This window comes from Octopus sinensis, linkage group LG14 (assembly GCF_006345805.1).
Source record: "Octopus sinensis linkage group LG14, ASM634580v1, whole genome shotgun sequence".
NCBI lineage: Eukaryota > Metazoa > Mollusca > Cephalopoda > Octopoda > Octopodidae > Octopus > Octopus sinensis.
Genome location: NC_043010.1, coordinates 48,530,597 through 48,558,482, shown reverse-complemented (window position 1 = coordinate 48,558,482; position 27,886 = coordinate 48,530,597). Strand labels below are relative to the sequence as shown.

The window sequence follows — 27,886 nt, the reverse complement described above, 5'->3', positions numbered from 1 at the left end:
TAATTAGGAACATTTTGTTCTGTTGAAGGCACTAATATAAAAATACTGAAAATGAAAGCTTGTTACCTTTATAACTGTAAGGAGTTTATTGAATCGGTCAACTTCTTGTCCTAACACTGTAGTTAATGAATTCACCCTTCCTTTCTCATCAAGCTGTTGAAAGAAAAACATTATGAGACATATAAAAATGCTATGCTAATGACGTCTAATAACAGCAAAATATACCAATAGTTAGCCTACTGCCTGCAAACCAAAATCAAATTTGGTTCTAAATATATAAATATATTTTGTGAAACTGATACTTGATTGGCTGAAATTATCTTCCCTTTACTTTGAAACTTTCTAATAATTACCACTAGATTTATATTTTCTTTCTCCAACCGTGTAACATCGTCTGTTTTGCAGTCCTTATTGCGTATATATTCGAAGCTTTCTTCCAAGGAATCTAATGCGCTTAGCTTAATTTTTCCTTAGGGCTGGCCAGATTGGAGCAATCTCAAGATTAATCAGCCGAAATTGTGAGGATGATCCAGTTCTTGACTGAAGATTGAAGTCTTTGAATGTCCCGTCCGTGTTTTTTGTATCGTCTTCAAAATGTTTTGCGTTCTTGTCCCAGTTTATATTTTTTATACATATATATAACACTGCCTGCCTGCCTGACTGAGAGAAAGAGAAAGGGAGAGAGAGAGAGAGAGAGAGAGAGAGAGAGAGAGAGAAGGGAAATGAACACCCTTGATGTAGTAAAAGATATGGTGAAAGAGTTGTTGCTGGTTAGAGGAGTTCAGATACCAGTAGGTTCAGCAGATGTATTCAAGGGTGTAGGGCATAGTGACTGAGTCAGAGCAACTAGAAGCCATTGTTGCTGATATCCAAGTGATAAAAATGATTGGAAGTGAGAGTGCAATCTGACACCACCATGAACACCAAAAGGAATTTTCCAAGGTGGATCCAGACTATTTTCGCCCTGTCCCTGAGAGAGTCTGTAAAAATATAAGTAGGCTGTGAGATTTTGACAGGAAGACACCCATCAGATATTCACACCTCTTCATCCAAAACTAATGCACAATCTGACCTCCAACTCCTTTTATAAAGCTACTGTGGCACTCCATCGGTTACGACGATGAGGGTTCCATTTGATCCGATCAACGGAACAGCTAGCTCATGAAATTAATGTGCAAGTGGCTGAGCACTCCACAGACACATGTACCGTTAATGTAGTTCTCAGGGAGATTTGGCGTGACATGGAGTGTGACAAGGCTGGCTCTTTGAAATACAGGTACAACAGAAAACAGGAAGAAAGAATGAGAGAAAGTTATGGTGAAAGAGTATAGCATAATTTGCAACAATTACCTGCCGGATCCTTGTGGAGCTTTAGGTGTTTTCGCTCAACACTCACAATGCCCAGTCTGGGAATTGAAATCGCGATCATAAACCGCGAGTCCACTGCCCTAACCACTGGACCATTGTGCTTCCACTATAAAGCTATAGACACCACTGATTAAACAGTTTAGTTTAACTATGAGAGATGGGCTTTAAAATAAGGGTGAGAGATTTATTTCCTAGAGAGCAGGTTTAGAAGGTGATATGTTAGTACGGGGTGTGTGGAAACCAGAATTGAAAGGTGTCCACAAACATTTGAGAAGAGGAAGAAGAGAATTGTCCGGATCTTTGTTAGACTTTGACTAAGACTTGTTCATACTAGTTTTGGCATGATTTATTAGTGGATGGGGAAGGGGAAAGCACAATACCACAATAACCCATTGCCTCAATACATGTCAGCAGCCCAATCAAATGTCAGTGGCCTTGGGTGGGGTTGCTCCCTCAAAATCTTATGATCCTTTGAGCATTATTCATGAACTAAGGTAGAAAAAAAGATATGAGATCATGCACCATCTGGTAGGGCAGCTTCCTGGGATATGACCCACAGGTTTAGGCTCTTGTACTACCAAACGGCAGGCTTCTGCTCTAAAATATTTTGTTTTCCAACTTGCATTCTCTGTAAACTTGTGATACCATTCACAAGAAAATGCAGTTGGTGTGATAGGATTGTGATAACCTTCTGCTGGAAGCCAGTTCCAAATGTTTACAATTGTTTGAATTCTTCTGCTAAAAGCACTCATATGACAAGAGATAACATTAAACCAAATAACGCACTAAGCTTTTGCTGATCCTCACCGCAAAAAGAAAAGAAAAGGTGTGCAAAAATCTGCAATAATCCAGCCAACAATTTAAATAAATAGATTACTGTAAATCCTCGTGTATAATCCGCATTTTTTCCCCAAAATTTAATGGTCAAAATCCCTAGTGCGTACTATATACAAGATAAAAAAGGCAAAATACTTTCTAAGCAATGTCCAAGTCTCTGTTTGCTGTCCGGCAATATTTATTCCAATGCATTTTGTGATGTCAGGTGCGAAAATACCTTAAGCTAAGCCTGAAAGCAATGAAGTCATAAAAGAATCATCCATAACTTGCAGTAAGCAACATTTATTAAACGTTATTACTGTTATTTCTTTATTTTCTGCAAACAAAATGCACAAAAAAGCTACACGTTTGCATTATGTTATATATACAATAATAATAAAGGACGTTACCATATACATTTTTACAAACCAAGGATGTTATATAGACCTCCTTGACTCAAGTTAGAGAAGGGGTCCGTATTATACACAAGGTTTAGGTTTTTCAGAAGTACAGTCCCCTTAAAATTCCTTGCATATTATACTCAAGGGTGGACTATACTCGAGGGTTTACGGTACATAAACATTAGGTTTACAAGCCTTAAAAATCCGCTCTGTCACTGCCTATGGACATAGTGTAGTGGCTAAAGGTTTTGGTTAATGTAATGCAGTCACCTGGAGATTTTGAGTTCAATCCCAGTTAAAGCACTAAGGTGAATTCGCAACAAAATCAACCCAAGTGAAAAGTGTCAGAAAATGCAGAGAGCAGCATGAGAACAGTATACAACCTAGGATCAAGTAACGGATTAGGTTTGAAATTCTGATACAATGACCAATTTTGACACAAGACACCTGTAAGTGAAAGCAACAATCAAAATGTTCGGACACCAGTTTGACTAATGTAAATAGTGGACATAATATAAATTCCTCATTCCAGAAATATATAGAATTGTATTAATTTAAATACATATTTCAAAATATGTGACAAGAAATAAAGATATAAAGTGATTCTTTTAAATAATACTTGCTTCAAAGATAGCTTTACTGGCTTGTTCAATATCAAGTTTCTGTATGATTTTCTTGTCAATGCTTTCAATCAACTCCAATACAATAGAATCTCCAGACTTCATTTCTCCTCCAGCAACTCTTGGTTGCATGGCAAGAACAGCACTGACCAAATTAAATGTTTCTTGTCTCTTTAAAATGGTAATGGATTCAAATTTTAACACTGTTGTATATTTATAAACGAATTGTATGCAAATTAATATCTTCCTAACAAGTTTTACATTTTTTTTTCTTTTTCTTTCTTTTTCTTTTACTTGTTTCAGTCATTTGACTGCGGCCATGCTGGAGCACCACCTTTAGTCGAGCAACTCGACCCCGGGACTTATTCTTTTTGTAAGCCCAGTACTTATTCTATCGGTCTCTTTTTGCTGAACCGCTAAGTAACGGGGACGTAAACACACCAGCATCGGTTGTCAAGCAATGCTAGGGGGACAAACACAGACACAAACACACATACATACATATATATACATATATACGACAGGCTTCTTTCAGTTTCCGTCTACCAAGTCCACTCACAAGGCATTGGTCGGCCCGGGGCTATAGCAGAAGACACTTGCCCAAGATGCCAAGCAGTGGGACTGAACCCGGAACGATGTGGTTGGTTAGCAAGCTACTTACCACACAGCCACTCCTGCGCCTACATCATTATTAAATTTTACCGTCTTCTGTCTTTTACTTGTTTTAGTCTTTGGACTGCAGTCATGCTGGAACACCCCCCTCGAAGAAATTTTTCAGTCAATTGAATCAATCCAAATACTTATATATTTTTTTATATTGGTCTCTTTTGCTAAACCACTAAGTTACAGAGATGTAAACACACCAACATCAGGTGTCATGCAATGGTGGAGGACAAAAACAGACATGCACACACATATATATATATATGAAGGGCTTCTTTCAGTTTCTGTCTACCAAATCCACTCACAAGTCTTTTGTTGGCCTGCAGCTATAGTAGAAGACATTTGCCCAAAATGTCACACAGTGAACCCAGAACAATGTAGTTGGGAAGCTAAACATAGAGGGGACAAACAAGGACAGACAAAGGGATTAAGTCGATTACATCGAACCCAGTGCATTATTGGTACTTAATTTATTGACCCTGAAAGGATAAAAGGCAAAGTTGACCTCAGCAGAATTTGAACTCAGAACATAATAGCAGACGAAATACTGCTAAGCATTTCGCCTGGAATGCTAACGTTTCTGCCAATTCGCCGCCTTCTTCTTACTGCACAGCCACACCTGCGCCTTTATTTAATACAATAATTTTAAACCATGATTGAAGAGAAAAATTACTGTTTCATGTTCATTGTAATGAGACTCAGCTGCTAAAAGACAAAAACCACCAATGTAGAAACCTCAACTTTCTGGCACACTGGTCAATATATCCAAAATTATTCCTTCTAATATATCAAAGACCATGGCTGTGTGGTTAAAAAAGTCACTTCTCAACCAAGTGGTTTCAGGTTTGGTTCCACTTTGGGCAAGTGTTTTCTACCATAAACCTGAGCTGAAAAAGCCTTTTGAGTGGATTTGATACGTAGAAACTGAAGAACAAGCCTGCTACATATAGGGATATAAGAGTGGTCCAAAAGTCACACAGCAAAACATTTGGCATTTTATTTGTTATGTTGTTATTATTATTATTATTATTATTATTATTATTATCATTATTATTATCTTCATCATCATTATTCATTTTGCTCATCAAGTACAGGTGTATTCATCATTATTTTATTTATTCTATTCAATTTTAGAATAGTTGAAGCATGTCTTAGACAGTTCTACAGCAAACTGAATCTAATTTGTGCATGACTTTTAACCCACCCTGTATGTATATATAGCACAGCAAAATCAAAAATAAACTTTAAGGGGTGCATAAATTACATGAGTAGATCATTTCCAGAATTCTTTTAGAAATATTTTTTGTTGCAAAATGACATACAAATGTAAACATTCATACAGGAAGTTGACTCATTTAATGTCAGAATAGGTTTTTACAGAAAAAATATAATAAAGATAACTTTTATTTATGCTGGACGGTATAATGCTTACTTTTTCTGTATAAATTTACTAAAACCATTAAATGGTTAACTACTCTTTGAAGTTTGATGTTCATGCTGGTAATCACAGTCTGGGCCATATTTTACATTGCTTGGAGTCTAAGACATGCTATCACAAAAGAGCCCAGCAATTTCCTTAAATAGATCAGTTTTTCTCCATTTAGGGAATCTAGCTGACATTTGCACCAGGAAACTATTTACTCACTTTTTCCATGTTATGACACAATGAAATTCCCCACTGCCAATATCGCCACTATAAGCTCTTACTGCATCTAACATCGACAATGACAACATCATAATTCATCCTTGCGCATGTAAACTCACTAAGTGAATATGGTTTAGTGTTCCTACAGAAACCTCCATTTAGCTTACACAATGTTTAACATCGTTTCACATTCATGTTGAATTATGTAGCAATCTTATGTTCTCTTCATAGAACACTTGCAATGTATGTATTACCAGTTCTTTTGGCATAGTAGATTTTTACTATTTTTGTTTATGTCTCCTCAAAAACATGTATATTCTAACAAGTCACTTCTAAAATTTTGCACCTCTCTTGTTAAACTTGCAAAGCTGTTAATTTTAGTAGGTCACCAAACTATCAGTTTGTTCTCCTAAAATGGTAATGACAAATTTTTAAGTTGGCTTGACATTTTATAAGTGTGAAAGGGGTTAAAATTTCGATACTCTCTATCAAAGGTTCCGACATGAATAGGCATAACTGAAGTCTGTCGCTCAACTGTGTCCCACACATAATAAAGGGAGTTGCAGTCTGTGTTGTTAGGTGGTCAGATGTTAGGGATGATGTGGTCAAAGAAATTGTCTGACAGCCATGACTGGGTTCTCCTCCTTGTGTGGCATGGTGCAGAGTCCTTTTGCCAGATATAGGGTCTCCCAGCACCCACCCTCTTCACTCAGGATAGCACCACCTCCTCCAAGCACTTGATGTAGGCCACTGTGCTGAATCTAAGGCTATGTGGGAAGATGAATAGAGGCATAACATTGCCATCACTAGTGATATATATATATATATAAGATGAGTATTCTAAATATCGATCTTATCTTTATTTATATATATATATATATATATATATATAAACGCATATATGTATACACACACATTCACACACACAAACAAACACAGACACACATATAGGTGTTTGTGACTTTGTGTCTGTGCTTGTCAACCCATCCCCCTACTGTTTGAGAACTGGTGTTGGTTTGTTTACATCTTTGTAACTTACCAGTAAAACAGACCGATACGATAAGTGTCAGACTTTAAAACAAAACAAAACAAAACGTAAGTCCTGGGGTCGATTTGTTTGACTAATCAATCAAGGCAGTGCCCCTTCATGGCCACAGTCCAATGACCAAAACCATCAAAAGGTAAAAGATATATTATACAAATATTCAAAATTTTGGATTAAGTAATAAAACAATCCCTTCTTAGTTGCCTTGAATTTTTTTCACTGCCTCTAGGTTTCATTTCGTTCCAATGCAACCATGTGCAATAGGAGATGGATATCATCAGAATAATTTCCAACAGCACAATTTATACATAGTATATTGGTTTCAAATTTTGGCCCAAGGCCAGCAATTTTAGGGAAATGGGTAAATCAAATACATCAACCCCAGTGTTCAACTGGTACTTATTTTATCAACCCCGACAGGATGATAGGCAAAGTCGACCAAGACAAAGGGATTAAGTCGATTACATTTACCCCAGTGCGTAACTGGTACTTAATTTATCGACCCCGAAAGGATGAAAGGCAAAGTCGACCTCGATGGAATTTGAACTCAAAACGTAATGGCAGACAAAATACCTCTAAGCATTTTGTCCGGCGTGCTAACGTTTCTGCCAGCTCACCGCCTTCTCTAACTAACGTTTCTGCCAGCTCACCGCCTTCTCTAACTAACGATTCTGCCAGCTCACCGCCTTCTCTAACTAACGATTCTGCCAGCTCACCGCCTTCTCTAACTAACGTTTCTGCCAGCTCACCGCCTTCTCTAACTAACGATTCTGCCAGCTCACCGCCTTCTCTAACTAACGATTCTGCCAGCTCACCGCCTTCTCTAACTAACGATTCTGCCAGCTCACCGCCTTCTCTAACTAACGATTCTGCCAGCTCACCGCCTTCTCTAACTAACGATTCTGCCAGCTCACCGCCTTCTCTAACTAACGATTCTGCCAGCTCACCGCCTTCTCTAACTAACGATTCTGCCAGCTCACCGCCTTCTCTAACTAACGATTCTGCCAGCTCACCGCCTTCTCTAACTAACGATTCTGCCAGCTCACCGCCTTCTCTAACTAACGATTCTGCCAGCTCACCGCCTTCTCTAACTAACGATTCTGCCAGCTCACCGCCTTCTCTAACTAACAATTCTGCCAGCTCACCGCCTTCTCTAACTAACGATTCTGCCAGCTCACCGCCTTCTCTAACTAACGATTCTGCCAGCTCACCGCCTTCTCTAACTAACGATTCTGCCAGCTCACCGCCTTCTCTAACTAACGATTCTGCCAGCTCACCGCCTTCTCTAACTAACGTTTCTGCCAGCTCACCGCCTTCTCTAACTAACGATTCTGCCAGCTCACCGCCTTCTCTAACTAACGTTTCTGCCAGCTCACCGCCTTCTCTAACTAACGATTCTGCCAGCTCACCGCCTTCTCTAACTAACGTTTCTGCCAGCTCACCGCCTTCTCTAACTAACGATTCTGCCAGCTCACCGCCTTCTCTAACTAACGTTTCTGCCAGCTCACCGCCTTCTCTAACTAACGAATCTGCCAGCTCACCGCCTTCTCTAACTAACGTTTCTGCCAGCTCACCGCCTTCTCTAACTAACGTTTCTGCCAGCTCACCGCCTTCTCTAACTAACGTTTCTGCCAGCTCACCGCCTTCTCTAACTAACGATTCTGCCAGCTCACCGCCTTCTCTAACTAACGATTCTGCCAGCTCACCGCCTTCTCTAACTAACGTTTCTGCCAGCTCACCGCCTTCTCTAACTAACGATTCTGCCAGCTTGTCACTTCCATTACTTAATTAATATTTATGTGCATTCACACATAACATTTTTTACTCTAATCTACAAATCTATGCTTTAAAATTTGAACAAATGTGATATGCCATGAAATAATGGGATAGAAATAAAGATTTTTAGTTTATGAATAATGCCTTACATGAAAGGTTACATTGGCATTCTCATTCATGCCAAATATTTCTGGTTCATCTGTATGAGGCAGTGTGTCAATATATTGGAGGACGTCAGGAATGGTGTCGCATGGAGGAGCAAAATATCGTCCTGAATATAAAAAATGAAGTAAAATAAGAAAATGATTAATAACAACATTACAAGCACAACTAAAATAAAATCCAGCATAATATCATTATATGAATAACATAACTATTGTGAAAGGTTATTCTGTAATGTGAAATAGCTAAATGTATTGTTATCCCAAAATCTATGGAGAAATAGCTAAATTCGCTCGGTTTATATATGTACTATCTAGGTTACATGCGGAAGCGCAATGGCCCAGTGGTTAGGGCAGTGGACTCGCGGTCGGAGGATCATGGTTTCAATTCCCAGAGCAAGCGTTGTGTGCGTTTATTGAGTGGAAACACCTAAAAGCTCCACGATGCTCCGGCAGGGGAGAGTGGCGACCCCTGTTGTACTCTTTCGCCACAACTTTCTCTCACTCTCTCTTCCTGTTTCTTGCTGGCTTAGTGAACTGGAGCAACATGAAATAAAGTGCCTTGGTCAGGGACACAACGCATCACCAGGAACTGAACTCATGACCTTATTATCATGAGCCAAACACCCTAACCACTAAACCACACGCTTTCTCTGTCAAAGGTAATGCTTATCTATTCACATTGTTTTGAAGTGGAGGCGCAATGGCCCAGTGGTTAGGGCAGCGGACATGCGGTCATAGGGATCACGGTTTTGATTCCCAGACCAGGTGTTGTGAGTGTTTATTGAGTGAAAACACCTAAAAGCTCCACGAGGCTCCGGCAGGGGAGAGTGGCGACCCCTGTTGTACTCTTTCGCCACAACTTTCTCTCACTCTCTCTCCTGTTTCTTGCTGGCTTAGTGAACTGGAGCAACATGAAATAAAGTGCCTTGGTCAGGGACACAACGCATCACCAGGAACTGAACTCATGACCTTATTATCATGAGCCAAACACCCTAACCACTAAACCACACGCTTTCTCTGTCAAAGGTAATGCTTATCTATTCACATTGTTTTGAAGTGGAGGCGCAATGGCCCAGTGGTTAGGGCAGCGGACATGCGGTCATAGGGATCACGGTTTTGATTCCCAGACCAGGTGTTGTGAGTGTTTATTGAGTGAAAACACCTAAAAGCTCCACGAGGCTCCGGCAGGGGAGAGTGGCGACCCCTGTTGTACTCTTTCGCCACAACTTTCTCTCACTCTCTCTTCCTGTTTCTTGAGTAATGCTGTGATGGACTGGCATCCCGTCCAGCTGGGGGGAAAACATATGCCACAGAAACCGGGAAACCGGGCTCATGAGCCTGGCTAAGCTTGAAAAGGGCAACGTTTATCATTTCATTTTTATCTAGGTTACATATATTATATCATACCTTGTTACCATGTGGACTGAGATCCCCATTAACAGGCCCCTGATATTAAATAAAATGTTAAAAACTTATGGCATGCAAATTGGTGGTTCCAGTTTTCTGTAGTTACAAGAGGGTATCAAAAAGTTCCCAGGCATAGGAGTGGCTGTGTGGTAAGTAACTTGCTTACGAACCACATAGTGCCAGGTTCAGTCCCACTGCATGGCACCTTGGGCAAGTGTCTTCTACTATAGCCTCGGGCTGACCAAAGCCTTGTGAGTGGATTTGGTAGACGGAAACTGAAAGAAGCCCATCGCATATATGTATATGCATATATGTGTGTGTGTGTGTGTTTGTGTGTCTGTGTTTGTCCCCCCAATATCACTTGACAACCAATACTGGTGTGTTTACATCCCCATTACTTAGTGGTTCTAGGTGGTGCCCACCATAGCTGCAATCCAATGACTGAAACAAATAAAAGGAAAAAAGAACGATAAAGATACTAATAGTCTGGCTGTCTGTGTGTCTGTGAATGTTGTGAGTGGGTTTTTATGTTGTTCCTAATTTGGCCAGGATCAGTTCTGACTGAACAGAGCTATGATGAAAAAGATTCCACCTATGAATATCTTATCTTTTCCAATGATCAGGGAGCTCAGTACCACATTTAGAACATATTCTAAGGTGGCAGAATGTGGTTTGAGGGACATTTCTAACAGCTCTGCTATTTTTAGCAATTCAAGTGACCACATAACTGCTCTTCTTTTGCTTGACATTGTTTATGTGCTGTGATAAAAATACATGATTTTAGCATTTTTTGCAGACACAATTTCATTTCAATTATTGTAAAAGATAAAAAATAAAACATTATAACCAGTCAATTTTCAGGTATAAGCAACTAGAAAAATATAGAAATAAGACAAAAATAAAAATAAAACCTAAGTCAGCTATAAAAATGTGTAGGAAACAATAAAAGTCTATTTTACCTCAGATGTAATAGAGAAAATAAAGATTTCCAAAGAAGTTTAGATGAGAAAATAAAATCTCAATGAAAACCAAACCATGAAACGCTGATATTGATAATCTCCAAACAAGTTTTATCTAAGAAATCCAGGAATTTTCAAGAATTCTTCGTGGACAAGTCATGGTGGTGCTTAATCACAGTGACATGTCCACATTGCTTCATTGTTTAATGCGCTTCATTTTTAGCTGCATCAACATTAGTCTGACTATTCATTTCTTAACTCTTTAGCATTGGAACTGGCCATATCCAACCTAAATATTCTTCCAGTTTTATGCTGAACACTAGCCAGTTCTGGGCTCTAACACCCACCCTATTATGTCATTCCCAAAGCAAAGAGTCACCGTTTTTTCATGCTAAGAGTTGCTGAAGTATGGAACAAACTGCCGGCATCAGTTGTTAGTTGTCGGAGCACTGCATCCTTCAAAACTTCCAAGCTTCCTGAGATTCGCCAACACTACACCTGATTTTCTCCCCTCCATACACATGCAAGTATGTATCTGACTCATACATTGTTCACTTTTCAGATATTTGTATATTACTGCATACGCTTAATACGCACTTTTGACAAGTTGTGGTGCACCTGAGCACTGTATACAATAATTTCATTATTATTATCACTGAAATTTCAAAACTACAAGACAATGCATGAGTAATTCAAACTAATATAAATATATATATGAATAATATATAGTGCAGAGTTAAAAGAAGGATTAACTTTAATAGGTCCTAGCTAATAATAGGTAATTAAATCTCTTTTCTTTTTTTTTCTTGTTCATATATCTTTATTAAGAAACATTTCTCATGGCCCCAGAAGACAAAATGAGGGTGAGAGAAGGAGGAGGGGAGGGGAAGAGGCAGACGAAGAGGAGGGGAGGGGAGGGGAGGGGGAGGAAGACAGGAAGTGGAGGGGGAGGAAGAGAGGAAGTGGAGGGGGGAGAGGAGGAGGAGGATCATGGTGTTAGTGATGACAAGCTTGCAGAATCATTGCCATGCCAGACAAAATGTTTAGTGGCATTTCTTCTGCAATTTATGAATTATTTCTTTGGACTATGAAATTATAAACAATAAAACCGACATCGATAATAACTATAACTCATAACTATGGTATAGACAAGTAATAAAAGGCAAAGTATCCAGTTTTGCTGTGATTAACATTTTAACAGATTCCTATTTCACAGTCTCAATGTTTCGTATTTGTTGGTAAATATTTTACTTAACATTTGATTCAGCATCAGCATCAACTAAATAAAGAGAATTAGAAAAGGAAAAAAATAAGACTGACTCGATGGTGAATAAGTGTAGCTTTCATCAAGAATTGTAGGATGAAGAAAAGTTTTCAATATGGTCCTCAAACATCTCTGATCCCAGTTATCTGTTATACGACCCCCATAAGTAATCTGAAAAAAAAAAGAAACAAAACATTTACACGCATTCATGTACAATGTCTAGGGGTAATACGAAGAGGTATATCTAAGACAGCAAGCTGGCAAAGTTGTTAGCACACCAGGCGAAATGCTTAGTGGCATTTTGTCCATCCCTACGTTCTGAGTTCAAATTACTCTGAGCTTGACTTCGGCTTTCATCTTTTTGAGGTCGATAAAAAATAAGGACTGGGGTTGATGTAATCAATTTACACCTTCCTTCAAAATTGCCGGCTTTGTGCCAAAATTTTAAACCATTATTATTATTATTATTATTATTATTATTATTATTATTATTATCATCATTATTATCATCATTATTATTATTATTATCATTATCATTATTATTATTATCCTTATCATTATTATTATTATTATTATTATTATTATTATTATTATTATTAGTAGTAGTAGTAGTAGTAGTAGTAGTAGTAGTAGTAGTAGTAGTAGTAGTAGTAAGAAGGCGGTGAGATGACAGAACCGTTTGCGCGCTGGGTAAAATGCTTAGTGATATTTGGCCCATTACTACGTTCTGAGTTCAAACTCCCACAAGGCTGACTTTGCCTTTCATCCTTTTGAGTTTGATAAAATAAATGCCAGTTGAGAACTAAGGTCAATGTAATCTACCCTCAAAATTTCTGGCCTTGTGTCAGAATTTTAAACCATTATTATTGTTATTATTACCTCTGCCTTCACTAAGGCGGAGGTATTGTTTTCAGTCATGTTTGCTTGTTTGTTTGTCCATGAACAAGATATCTCAAGAACCACTGGATGGATTCGGATGAAACTTTGAGGGATGTTTGGCCTTGTAGCTGGCACAAACCGATTAGATTTTGGGATCAATCTGGTACCGGACAAGGATTCTGGATAATCTGTTATATTTACTTTACATGAAGTATTACGATCTTAACATTGACTTTCAAGTCTTTCTCTGACGAACTCCCTTGAAAGCACACTAATGGTTTCCACGTAAGTTATGGTGGTGTTGCCATTTCCAAAGTTTTATTCCCATTTCCCTATAATTAATTTTACTTGTGTCTTTATCTTAGTAGAAACTGATGGACAAAGAAATCAAACTACATAAACAAGCAGCAGCAAAACTGTTCAGAAATTAAATAACATTAACGTATTCAGTAACAATAATAAATTTGATTTATCCTTGACAATTTTTAGTTTTACCAATTTTGAATATATTGCCCCTATTTGACAATTGCATTTCAAGCTCTGCCTTCAAGGAGGCTTTACTTCTTGGAATCATGTTTTTGTGTGCAACAATGTTGTTAAACCCCTGTTAACAGCACCATATGCAGGTCCCTTCCGTTTTCTTTCAGGTACAGATAAATTTTTCACTATAAACCTTAATGGTCGTAAAGACACTATATCAGTGGATAGGCGAAAAAAGGCCTTCATAAAGAAAACTGTCCCAGTTCCCACTGTAGAAGACACACACACAGCATTTCAAATAGGGCCCAAAGGCCCATCTTCACATTTCATGACTACTGTTGGGATCGATCAGGTACCAGACAAAGATTCTGGATTATTTTTCTGGTTTCTTTACTTAATTTTTGAGAGTGGTCGGGTTCATTTTTAGTATTCTCGTTTGTGAGTGCAGTCAAGTTTATTTCAGATATTCTCATTTTAAAAATCCTCTTTGACTAATCATTGAGAGGACATTGGTGTTACCTTAGTGTAGGTTTGAGCTCTCTGTCTGCTCTTGTTATTATTGTTATTATTACCTCTGCCTTCACTAAGGTGGAGGTATTGTTTCCAGTCATGTTTGTTTGTCGATGGACAAGATATCTCAAGAACCACTGGATGGATTCAGATGAAACTTTCAGGGATGTTTGGCCTCACAACTGGCACAAACTGATTAGATTTTGGAATCGATCCAGTAGCAGACTAGGATTTTGGATTATTTTTCCAGTTTTTTTTACTTAATTTTTGAGAGCGGATGGGTTCGTTTTTAGTATTCTCGTTTGTGAGAGCAGTTGAGTTTATTTTAGATATTCTCATTTTAAAAATCATATCTCTCTAATAGTTGAGAGAACATTGGTGTTGCCTTGGCATAGTTTTGTGCTTTTTAAGTGCTCTTTTTATTATCATTATTATTATTAAGATGGTAAGCTAACAGAATCATTAGTGACATTTCATCCGTCTTCACATTCTGAGCTCAAACTCTTTTGAGGTTAACTTTACATTTCCTCTGTTTGGGATCGATAAAATAAGTACCAGTTGAACACTGGGGTTGAGATAATCAACTTACACCTTCTCCTGAACTTGCTGGCCTTGTGCCAAAATTTGAAACCAATATGAAAAATATATTTATAAAGGATTATAAATTAAGAGTTTTACATGCTTCACAGCTTTAAGCAAACTAGTAGCCATAATCTACACAAAACCTTATGTCTATGCTGCTAATTAAATAGTCAAACAATCATATTAATTTAAACACAAATTTCTATCAACTACATTCAGCGTTTCAACTATAACAGTTTATCTTTACAGTTGTGAGGCTGTTTGCACATATCTGTTGTGCACATATTCTTTTTACTTCTCATCATTGCATCTAATTTCACGTATAATCCCACCCAAAACTCAGAGTGGGGGTGGATCATACATGGAAAGATAATATTGAACTGAAAGAATCAGTAAATTATTTAAATATTTAATATTTGTATAAAACTTTTTCTTAAACCACCAGGTTTCTCTTCTTTTTTTTTGTTTCCTTATATTTCCTTTTTTTCAGTACAATTCAAATTTTAGAAAAATCTAAACAAGCAAAATAATTTGTAGTCGAATAAACTGAAGCAAACAGAATTTGTCTTTTACAAAGGAAGAAACCTGTCATTAGTATTGAGGTACTTCCCAAAACAGATAATTTAAAAGTAACACGACTATAATTTTTAGACAAATTAATGTTAACTTATTAAAATGAGTGGATCATTAAAATTAAAGATAATTATGCAAAGAGAAGAGCACAAAATTGGATAGCAACTAACATTATTTTCATATTTACAAGTAAACTATGAATGAATTGCATGTAAAAACTTAAATTGACTGCACACATCATGGAAAGAGGTAAGTAGAGAGTATCTATTTAAAAGTGAGATATTCATTAATTAAAATCTCTTACCTCTCCAGTGATATATGAAAGTGTGTCCCATGGAATATCTTTAATACAAAATAATTGGAAATTCAACAAGGCGCATTCTCGGTCACTGTCAGCAAAATCATACTGAAATAAAAGATAAAATCTAGATAATATCAGGAAAAGTTTCAATATTGACAACAAAGAAATAATTACATTTATGAATTTGTGTTGTGAGATTCCTGATGTGAAACCATGTGTTGAAATGGATATTGTTATATATAGGCACAGGAGTGACTGTGTGGTAAGTAGCTTACTTACCAACCATATCGTTCTGGGTTCAGTCCCACTGTGTGGCACTTTGGGCAAGCGTCTTCTACTATAGGCTCGGGCTGACCAAAGCCTTGTGAATGGATTTGATAGACAGAAACTGAAAGAAGCTTGGCATATATATGTATATATGTATGTTTGCATGTCTGTGTTTGTCACCTCAACATTGCTTGACAACCAACGCTGGTGTGTTTACATCCCCGTAACTTAGCGGTTCAGCAAAAGAGACCGATAGAATAAGTACTAGGCTTACAAAGAATAAGTCCTGGGGTTGATTTGCTCAACTAAAGGCGGTGCTCCAGCATGGCTGCAGTCAAATGGAAGATAAGAAAGTTCATTTTCGGCACTTGATGCTTTGGGAACCAGACAAAAATTGCTGCAGCTTGGCTAGGATGTGTTACCCCACCCTCCATATTCACCAGATATTGCTCCTTCGGATTTCCACTTATTCAGGTCTCTGCAGAATAGTCTTAATGGTAAAAATTTCAATTCCTTGGATGACGTAAAAAGATGCCTTGATGAATTCTTTGCCATGAAACCACCTCAGTTCTAGGAAGAGGGTATTTTCAAGTTAAAGGAAAGATGGAGACGCATTGTGCAACAAAATGGTTCATATTTGGTTGATTAAAAATGTAAGGGCAAGTATTTATTGACATTTTTCTTTCCTTTAAAAATCGGCACAAACTTTCTGGACAACCCAATAGAAGAAAAAAATATGATTGAAATAAAAAAAAACATGAACTAAATATTTCAATAACACATACCCTAATGTTCCATCCAAGAGGTCCAAATTTTTTTCTTTCTTGTACAATAGCATGGAAAAAGCAAATTCCAAACACTAATTTACACCAGCCTCGTGTTAAAACTGAAACAAATAACAGAATTCATGTAAAAATAGTGATTTTGTATTTATGTGCCTCTGTTCATATATTTGGCCTGTAAATGCAATTCTTAAAAATTATTCATTGTAGGCTTAAGAATTCTTTCTACTACAGGCATAAAGCCTGGAATTTTGTAGGGAGGAGCTAGTCGATTATATTGACTCCAATGCTCAAGGGGTGATTATTTTATTGATCCCGAAAGAGTGAGAGGCAAAGTCTACTAGAGCAACATTCAAACTTAGAATGTTAGATCATGATATGGCTTACGGCCATATCACGTTGAAAGCACCGGTTCTCATCCGATCACCGAAGTTAAGCAACGTTGAGCCTAGTGAGTACTTAGATGAGTGAGGGCTTGGGAAACCTATGTGCTGTAAGCGTCACACAATAGGCGCAGGAGTGGCTGTGTGGTAAGTAGCTTGCTTACCAACCACATGGTTCCAGGTTCATTCCCACTGCCTGGCACCTTGGGCAAGTGTCTTCTACTATAGCCTTGGGCTGACCAAAGCCTTGTGAGTGGATTTGATAGTCGGAAACTGAAAGAAGCAAGCTACTTACCACACAGCCACTCCTGCACCTATAACCTCTACAGATTTCCAATAGAAATTATAGCCAACACTGATTTTGTTACGATGTTTCATATCCAAAACATCTGATCTCATTGTTTGTTTACATCTGATGTCTCAAATACGAAACATCACAACAAAATCAGTGCTGGCTATTTCTATGGAAAATCTGTAGCAATACCCTTAACATCAGCACAAATTGTAAAGAGGTTGGCATTAGGAGAGGTATCCAAGGGTGGCAAGCTGGCAGAATCATTAGCACTTTGGACAAAATGCTCAGCAGTATTTTGCCCATCGCTATGTTCTGAGTTCAAATTCTGCCGAGGTCAACTTTGCCTTTCATCCTTTCAGGGTCAATAAATTAAATGCCAGTTGCATACTGGGATCGATCTTATCGGCTGGTTCCCTCCCCCCAAATTTCAGGCCTTGTGGGCCCTTATTGTTCTTAGTCTTCATAAATGACTTGCCTAACGACCTCACGCAACACACCCTTCTATTTGCCGACGATGTCAAACTGGTCGCTCCTCACGGTGATATAGAGGATCTTCGTCGATGCCTCCACCAAATTTGGAGATGGTCTAATGAATGGGACCTGTGTCTGAACGTGTCAAAGTGCTGTCATTTGCCTGTTGGCTCTCCTCCTGCAACTCAACTTGATTTTGAGCCGGGTCGTCTGCTGCTGGAGAGGACCGACCAGGTAAAGGACCTGGGTATCTTGGTGGATTCCTCTTCTTCACCTTCAGCCCAGTGCGTCCATGCTGCCAACAAAGCACGCGGAGTTCTGTTCTTGATTCAACGGTCATTCGGAATGCTCACAGCAGCCATATTCCTACTGCTCTATGTCACGCTGGTGAGACCCATATTGGAGTACAGGATTCAAGCCTCTTCTCCTTATCTCCTCAAAGACATACAGCATCCCGAAACAGTCCAGAAGCTGGCTACCCACATGGTTCTTGGTCTCAAGAATTTGTCTTATGGAGAAAGGCTGAAGACGCTCGACCTTTATTCTCTAGAAAAACGCTGCCGCTGTGGTGATCTTATTCTTGCTCACAACATCATAAGAGGAAAGTGTAACCTCTCAAAAGAGCTGTTCTTCACTCCTGCTCCAGAGTGTCGGCTGCGGGGTCATTCCGAAAAGCTCTATCTGCGACGATTTCATCTCAATCGAAGGAGAGGGGCTTTTTCCGTCCGGGTTGCGGATCCGTGGAATAAGCTGCTGGACGAGATGATGAAGATGCCAACGACCGCTCGGTTCAAAGTCTCCCTTGACCACAAGTGGCCTGAACTCTTTACATGAACACTACCCTGTACATAACTCCATGTCCCCCTACATGGCCTTGCTTTTTGCTTTTTGAGCCAAATAATCAACTAACTAACTAACTATGGTAGAAAGGATTAGGAAATCCATCCAGCTATAGAAACCATGCCAAATCAGAGTGGAATCTGGTGCAGCTCCCCAGCTTGCCAGCTCTGGTCAAACCACCCAACCCATGCTAGCATGGAAAATGGATGCTAAAGGGTGATGATGATGATGGTGGTGATGATGATGATGATGATGATGATGATGATGATGATGATGATGATGATGGTAATCCTTTCTACTACAGGCACAAGGCCTGAAATTTTGGGGGAAGGAGCTAGTCAATTACATTGACCCCAGTATTTTACTGGTATCTATTTCATCAGCCCCCCCCCCCCACCCAACCTCAAAGGATGAAATGCAAAGTCAACCTTGATGGAATTTGAACTCAGAACATAACGACAGCCAAAACATCACTAAACATGTGTCCAGCATGCTAACAATTTTTCCAGCTCGCTGCCTTTGTTGTGAACATAATAATCTTTTCTACTATAGGCACAAGGGGGAGGGGACTAGTCGATTACATCAACCCCAGAGTTTCACTGGTACTTAATTTATCAACCCTGAAAGGATGAAAAGCAAAGTCTACCTTGGTGGAATTTGAACTCAGAATGTAAAGCATTTTGCTTGGCATGCTAACGATTCTGCCAGCTCGCTACCTTAGTTGTAAACATAAGGTTTTCTACTATAGGCACAAGGCCTGAAATTTGTGGGGAGGGATAAGTCAATTACATCACCCCAGTACTCAATTGGTACTTAATTTATCGACCCCCCCAAAAGGATGAAAAGTAAAGTCAACCTCGGCAGAATTTGAACTCAGAATGTAGTGATGGGTGAAACACCACTTAGCATTTCATCCAGTGTGCTAACAATTCTGCCAGCTCGCTACCTTAGTTGTAAACATAATAACAACATCAATACAGTTCTAGTAGGACAAGACAGCAGTCAGTCTACTAATTAAGCATCAATAAACTTTGTTAAAATTGACAGAAGTATCCACTTGGGAAATCTATCCCCTATCTTAGTATGAACCAAGTGTCATGAGTGCTGTCAGTTAATTAAAATTCTAAGACATGTCTGAAAGGTGAGATGATCAAATTATTATAAAAGTGATTGATCCGGCATTTGTCATTCATTGAAGACCCAGCTTCAAAGAATAAAATTCAAGTAATCGATATTATGAAACATTTTATGATGGTCTAATGAAAAATCTTTCATATGATTGGTAATGGATACCGTGGTCCTTATATTATACAGTGTAAAAAAAAAGATGGGAAGGCCACTTCTGGAATGACCTTTTACTAAAAAAAAAGGTCAGAAAGTGAATGTGGTTAAACAATATATTATATGGTAAGCCGATTAGGAAGTCTCTATGTGATCACTCAACCTGCTAGAAATAGCAACCAAATCTACAAGCTCAATCCTACTGGCTTAGAAATAGGACATTTTAGATATGTGCTTGAAATATAAATACAGGATGGTCATGACAAGATCATCATTGATCATGAGTTTGCTCAACCAGATTTAACCTGGGACTAAACAACCACAACATCATATTTTATCACATTCTGAATATAATAATAAAATAATATGAGCAACACCAACATATGAATGAAACATCAGTAGTTGATTGTGTGAGAAACAGAAGTTTACTTACTGTGTTCTTCAAAGAAAGCGGTTGTGATAGTGCCAATTGTTCTTTTTAGATTTGCTCTGAGACCTTTCGGTGGTTCATTAGTTACTTTTATGCTGTTCTGAAGGACACTGATGGGAAAATGTTTTGCTGGCATCGAACTCAAGAACAAACGAAAATCATCATGAATTTCATCAGGAGATTCTACCAAATTCCTGATAATATTTTCCATAGATGGCATCCATGATTGAGCTAAGTGGCAGTTCTTTGAGTAGATGAAATAATAATAAGAATCGTAAAACAAAAAGAATAAATGCAGCATTGGCTATAATACATTTTACTTGGAAGAGGGTGCTGAAAAGGTCCTGACTTTAAGGGTATCACGAAAGGCTTGGTTGGAGGCCAAACCTTCCAAATTCTTTTACAGGGCTTTAAAAAACTGAAGGACCGTTGCAGTAGGTATGTGAATCTGAGAGGGGAATAAGTTGAATAAAATCATAATTAACTGATCCTCCTGTTTTTCAAAACCAGGAACTTTTCAGCGCTCCCTCGTAAAAACACCTTTAATTGTCTACCAATAGTTTTCAGTATATCAAGCAACTAATCTCTATATATATAAAGCTGAAGTTGTCTGTGTATGGCAGGTTTGGTAACCTTTAACTAACACTATCTTCTCCGAGACCCTGCAGTGCAAGTTGACCAAAATTGAGAGTATGATAGAAGAAGGCTTGCTCTTCCTTCCGTAGAAGAAAACATTCAAATCAAATCATGTTAACACCAAAAATTATTTACATCAAAAAGGTGCTTTTTTTTCTATGAAAATCCCTATTTTTTACGATTTTTTGACAGCTGTGTCGTCATTTTTTGGTGTATTTCAACCAGAAAAATGTTCACTTACAGAGAATAACAAGTTACATAATGCAAAATTTTTACTTTTCAAAACTTCCAATTCTAAAGAAAAGAAAACAAGCCCAAGCAATGCTGGGCTATACTGCTAGTTTTTCTTATAATTGTTGGTGTTATGATTTCAAACAATGGTACGAGGTGATGATTTTGTATGTATGTAAGTATGCATGATATACATATGGATGTGCATATACTGGGGTGGAAAAAGTCAGTTAAGTCAACTTTTATAAGTAACTTGTATGTATAATGTAACTTTATAAACTCTGGGATGATGAAAGCCAAAGCCAACACTATGCGACATGAAATCAAAATGTAAAAAGATAAAGACAATATATCAGTTTTACAGTAATGATCAAAGGAATGACAAGATAAATAGTTTTTGAAAATAGGGTCTTCTGTCCAAAATAAGCCCTTTTGTATTCAATATACTGCAACCATCTATTGTTGTAATTCTCTTTTCCTACAATGTTATAATGCACAAGACATTTGATTTCAAATTTTGGCACAGGGCTAGTAATTTCAGGAGAGGGAGTAAGTTGATTGCATTGACACCACCCTCATGCTCAACTAGTACTTATTTTATTGACCCCCAAAAAGATGAAAGGCAAAGTTGACCCTGGCAGAATTTGAACTCGGAACATAAAGATGGACAAAATGTCATTAAGCATTTTAGCCAGTGTGCTAACAGTTCTGCCAGTTCACTGCCTTGATGAAGCAAAAGACAATAAAAGATGAATAAAGGAAAATTGTAATATTTAAGCCTTTTTCCAAAACCATCAGCAATGAACTAAATCTGGTTTCAGTTACAGACTCAACTCACCAAAAACCATTTCATTGTACTCACTAGACATATAGCTGATATGATGATTTATACTTCTTTCATTGGTTTCAGTCACGGAACTGTAACCATGCTAGGTACTGCCCCCAAGGGTTTTAGTTGATTACATCAACTTTGTTCAGTACATATCTTATCATTCTTGTAAGTTACAAAATATAAAGTAGCCATCGGCATAAGAAGTGATAATTCAGTCAGACATTAATGCCACAAGCTCTTTCTATCTCAGTGTATTGATTCTCACTGATATAAACACACTCATGCACTCATGCATAACAGGTTTCTGCACCATTTCTGTCTACCAAATTCTGCTCAGAAGATATTTAATTCTTTATTGCCCACAAGGGGCTAAACATAGAGGGGACAAACAAGGACAGACAAATGGATTAAGTCGATTACATCGACCCCAGTGCATAACTGGTACTTATTAAATTGACCCCGAAAGGATGAAAGGCAAAGTTAACCTCGGTGGAATTTGAACTCAGAACGTAGCGGTAGACGAAATACCTATTTCTTTACTACCCACAAGGGGCTAAACACAGAGAGGACAAACAAGGACAGACAAACGGATTAAGTCGATTATATCAACCCCAATGCATAACTGGTACTTATTTAATCGACCCCGAAAGGATGAAAGGCAAAGTCGACCTCGACAGAATTTGAACTCAGAACATAGCGGTAGACGAAATACCGCTAAGCATTTCGCCCGGCATACTAACAATTCTACCAGCTCGGAAGATATTGATTAGTCACACGCCACGACAAGATGTTTGGCCAAAATGCTGTGCTTTAAGATCAAACCTGGACTCACATGATTGTAAAGTAAACTGCTCACCCACAAAACCATGGCAATATTTTGCATAGAAACTGATTAGTGATTTTTGATTTAAGTATGAGGCCACTAATTTTAGAGAATGGTATGATAGATTTAGTCAACTCCAGTACTTGACTGGTTCTTATTTACCTGTAAAAACACCCAGTTACCTAACGTTGTAGCATCTTTAATCATTGCCTGTGCAATCGGACCTTGTCCTTGTCCAAGAGATATTGCCTGTAATCTGAAAAGGAAGGGGAAAAAAAAAGTAAGATGCAGTCATACGATAATTTACAATTGGAATCTTGGTATACTCCATATAATATTTGGTTCTATTTGCACATAAGTAATGGTTGGGTGTATCAGCTGATGCTAGTAAGTGAATCCTTGTTCCTTTTGGTAAGAGGTAGCATATATTCAATTTCTTGAAATGCATACATTGCTGATACAAATAAATATATAAATAAATAAATAAGGTGATTTAAATTTTGGCACAAGGCCAGCAATTTCAGAGAGTGAGGTAAGTCAATTGCCTCGACTCCAGTACTCCACTGGTACTTATTTTATGGACCCCGAAAGGATGAAAGGAAACATCAACTTCAGCTGAATTTGAACTCAGAACATAATGACAGACAAAATGCCACTAAACATTTTGCCTGGCATGTTAACAATTCTGCCAGCTCACTGCCTTAAATATATAAATATATTATTAAGAATGAAATCAAACTACATTTGGAGGTGTTTGTTCTCACTGCACATAAAGGAATTTTACACCATCATGTCATCACAGATATATTAAATTGATCAACTGAAATAAAATGCTACCAAGAACTCCACTGTTGCTTCTGATAATTGTTCTAACATATTATTATTTTTTTTTTGTCACTCTTTTCAAGCCTAGCCAGACTCATGTGCCTGGTTTCCCAGTTTTTGTGGTGTATGTGTTCCCCCCAGCTGGATGGGACACCAGTCCATCGCAGTGTTACTCAAGAAACAGGAAGAGAGAGTGAGAGAAAGTTGTGACAAAAGAGTACAACTGGGGTCACCCCTTCCCCCTCCCCGCCGGAGCACCGTGGAGCTTTTAGGTGTTTTTGCTCAATAAATACACACAATGCCCAGTCTGGGAATCGAAACCGCGATCCTCTGACCGCGAATCCACTGCCCTGACCACTGGGCCATTGCGCCTCCACGACATATTATTACATAATATTATTAAAAAATGGAATAAAGATTCAACAAACCGGCTCAAGTATTCTTTGTCTTTAGCAAATTTGAGAAATGCCCCCATAGGATCTGAACCAGAACTTAGAATAAATATCAGTGGAATGTTCTTTCTCATGTCATTATATAAGTCTGGCAAGCTGAGAGCTGGACTTTCAATATAGACTTGACCAAGATTTTCACAAACGAAATTAGTAATTGCTAATATAGTCTGGAAAACAAAAATAACATTTAAATTTATCAAATAAAGGAAACTTCAAGAAAATATTTTTATTCTAAAAGTTAAACAATGTTTGGATCTTTTTGGTTTGAATGGCAGTTTTTTCTAGCTGTGTCATATGAAATTGTCACCCATAATTATGACCCTAGTATCGATCTATTGCATTTCAATCTGTTTTAGGGTTAGGGTTAGGGGTGGGGGAAGGGGGTTTTTTCTTCACAAATGTAAATAAACCCAATCTGTTTCTTAAACGAGGGACATATTCATACGGCACAGAATGTTTTTTACCTCAATAGACATCAGATTGGTTGAAATTGCAGAAATTGAAGAAAAAAAACAACAAATATCTTACAAACTATAGAATTTTCTCAATAAAGCCAAGAGAAAAAGATGTTTTATAAACACATTCTACCAGTATACGAAGTTTAAAATTTTTTAGTTACCTAGAAATTATGTTAAAAACTGCCATTCAAACCGAAAAGATCCCAATGTTTTGTTTGTTTTTTTTCTTTTTTATATAAGTAAGTCCCAAGTAAGGCAAGATGCTATTTAGTGAAAAAGACTATGAAGAAGGAGAAATTAAGACGAAAGGAATGAATTTATGTTAGGCCTGAAAGAGCTCATGTCATACAAAGGAGGAAAACATTGAGATGAAAAACAATTCCAAAGTCTGACAGTTTGAGGGAAAAAGCTACAACTGTAAAAAAAAACATCATTATTTATGGAAGCACAACATTTGGCTGAAGACACTGAGTTTCAAACAAGGAGAGAAGGCACCAAGTGATCTGGAACCAAGAGAATTCACCAGAGTACTTCCTGTGACAATAACAACTATCATTATCATTATCATTTTTTAACATTTGCTTTCTATACTGGCATGGTTCAGCAGGAGTTGGGGAGCCAGAAGACTGTGTCATAAGGCGGCGAGCTGGTAGAGATGTTAGCACACCGGGCGAAATGCATAGCCGTATTTTGTCTGCCGCTACGTTCTGAGTTCAAATTCCGCCAAGGTCGACTTTACCTTTCATCCTTTCGGGGTCAGTAAATTAAGTACCAGTTACACACTGGGGTCGATATAATCAACTTAATCCATTTGTCTGTCCTTGTTTGTCCCCTCTATGTTTAGCCCCTTGTGGGCAATAAGGAAATGAGAAGACTGTGTCATGCTCTACTGTCTGCTTCGGTATGGTTTCTATGCTCTTCCTAACACCAACCACTTTACATGGTGTACTGGGTGCTTTTCACAGCACTGGTGAGGTCAGCAAGTAACTTGCAAGACAAGACACTTTGATTGAGAGGTGAGTAGTATTGAGGGAGTTGACTTTGTGTCTGGTGATGAGCGATTACAGTATGACCAAAGGAGAGAAACAGGTGATTTGCATTAGAGATTAGATAAACAATTTTGCTTAATCAAAAGATTTAATAATGGTTTCAGATTTTAGTGCAAAGCCAGGAAGTTTGGTGGCAGGGATAAATCAATTACATCGACCCCAGTGTTCAACGGGTAACAATTCTGCTAACTTGCCACCTTACAACAATTTATTATAATAATAATGATTCTTTCTACTGGAAGCACAGGGCCTCAAATTTGGGGAAGGGATTAAGTCAATTACATTAACCCCAGTGGGTAACTGGTATTTATTTACGGCGAACTGGCAGAAACGTTAGCACGCCGGGCGAAATGCTTAGCGGTATTTCGTCTGTCGTTACGTTGTGAGTTCAAATTCCGCCGAGGTTGACTTTCCTTTCATCCTTTCGGGGTCGATAAATTAAGTACCAGTTCCGCACTGGGGTCGATGTAATCGACTTAATACCTATGTCTGTCCTTGTTTGTCCCCTCTATGTTTAGCCCCTTGTGGGTAGTAAAGAAATAGGTATTTATTTTATCAACCCTGAAAGGATGAAAAGCAAAGTTGACCATGGTGGCTTTTGAATTCAGAATGTGAAGTTGGATAAAATACCAACTAAGTAAAGTTCGAAAAATTACCATTACCCAGCATGTTAACAGTTCTGTCAGCTCACTGCCTTGTATGAGATTTATTACTGGTTTCAAGTTTTGGTACAAGGCAAGCAATTTCAGGGTGAGTCCAAGTCAATTGCATCAACCCCAGTGCCCTGCTGGTACTTATTTAATCGACCCAAAAGGATCAAAGGCAAAGTCAACCTTGGTAGAATTTGAACTTTGAATGTAAAGATTAATGAGACTTTAATGTTAAGAAGATTAAACTAATTTTAAATTTAAATGAAAAAAAGAATAAAACTAGTATTATTGTTGCAAAATCATGCAAACAGACAGAATGATCTAAAAATTACAAGTAACACATAAGTGTTTGTATTAGTCATATCTTTATCAAGCTATTGAGATAGTACAGACATGTGGGAAATACATATCAAGTAAAGCTTTTATATTCATTAAAATTCAACTTTAATTGCTGGTACAATTAAGGTATCATCTTTTAATGGGTTGCAACAATGAAAATAGCTGGTAGTTATTACACCATACTTATACAAGGGAGTTGGTTGTGTTTACAATTTTGTTTATAAATCCCTTTATTTTGTTTATTCAAGTTAAGCGCTCTTATCTTATTCCTTAGTTATACATTTATAGTTTCCCTTGATTTATATGGTGTTTCAAAGGAATGATTAGTTTTATAAATATATTTAATCAACAAATAACAACACTAGGACAACACTGTCTGAGCAGACATGTGTCATCCTTATAAAATTCTGAGTCAATGGAGAATGGGATATAAAGTCTCAAGAATGATGACAGCATGCAAATCAAAGGGATTAGCAGAAAATCTAAAATATATTAGCAGATGAGTTTGCAGAGGAACAACATAGGCATGTGAATAAAAACAAGGATTGCATGAAAAATAAAAAGAGAAAAATAAAGAAAAAAACAGAGTTTCAGAAATATGATATGAATGCCAAGAAAGAAACAAATTATGAATTTGGCTAAGAGGCAATATGGATGAAGTATTAGCATTCACTGAACCATCAAATAAAACTACCAAAATTAAAGGAGAAAAGCTTGTGTCTATAAAACAAATAGGCATGACAAACCTTGCTATGTTGCTGTATTGGCCTGTTTTTTTTTAATGACAAATCATCCAATTTTACTAATCTTTAAACCTTTAGCATTTACACTGGCTATATCAGACCCAAATATTCTACACATTTTAGGTTCAAACTGGCCAGATGCAGACTCTCACATCTACCCTACAACGTCATTCTAGAAATATACAATCACATCATCAAAATCTCAAAGACTCAGGTAATGCATGATTAATTCAAAGGAATGTGAATAAATGAGCATTACATTTGATAGAATCATGTCAAGGCGACGAGCTGACAGAAACGTTAGCACGCCAAATGAAATGCTTAGCAGTATTACGACTGCCGCTAGGCTCTGAGTCCCACTCTCTCATCTTACAAACTTGTATTGGTCTGATGCAACAAGTGCCATGAGCCCAGTAGCTATCAGGTTGCAAGATTTGTATGGAGTTATCTTCTCTTAGATGAGCAGCTAAAGAACTGAGGGATTTATATAGCCTGGATTTGTTGGAATGTCTGTGACTGACCATCTTCGAGACAAAATTGCATAACATACAAATTAGCCAATAGCTGGGATCTTGACAGATACAACTACTCCAGGTCAGAGTAGATCTGCAAATAATGATGGTTAAGATATGGTTCCACATTCTTT

General features: G+C 37.9%; 1 protein-coding gene and 1 non-coding gene across 2 annotated transcripts in view; one reads left to right on the top strand and one right to left on the bottom strand.

Annotated features, from left to right (window-relative positions):
- Nucleotides 1–27,886, bottom strand: part of LOC115219341 (dynein heavy chain 6, axonemal-like) — a 349,247-nt gene that overhangs the window by 27,982 nt on the left and 293,379 nt on the right. The window contains exons 69-77 of the mRNA XM_036509002.1: nucleotides 23,978–24,168; nucleotides 22,887–22,980; nucleotides 20,206–20,446; nucleotides 16,506–16,606; nucleotides 15,457–15,558; nucleotides 12,185–12,299; nucleotides 8,484–8,605; nucleotides 3,209–3,376; nucleotides 67–153 (exon numbers count right to left, since the gene is read on the bottom strand). Coding sequence (XP_036364895.1) covers nucleotides 67–153; nucleotides 3,209–3,376; nucleotides 8,484–8,605; nucleotides 12,185–12,299; nucleotides 15,457–15,558; nucleotides 16,506–16,606; nucleotides 20,206–20,446; nucleotides 22,887–22,980; nucleotides 23,978–24,168 — 1,221 coding nt within the window. The remainder of the gene's footprint in view (nucleotides 1–66; nucleotides 154–3,208; nucleotides 3,377–8,483; nucleotides 8,606–12,184; nucleotides 12,300–15,456; nucleotides 15,559–16,505; nucleotides 16,607–20,205; nucleotides 20,447–22,886; nucleotides 22,981–23,977; nucleotides 24,169–27,886) is intronic.
- On the top strand, nucleotides 16,884–17,002 carry LOC115219566. The gene has a single exon (XR_003882334.1). It is a non-coding gene; the product is annotated as a 5S ribosomal RNA (ribosomal RNA).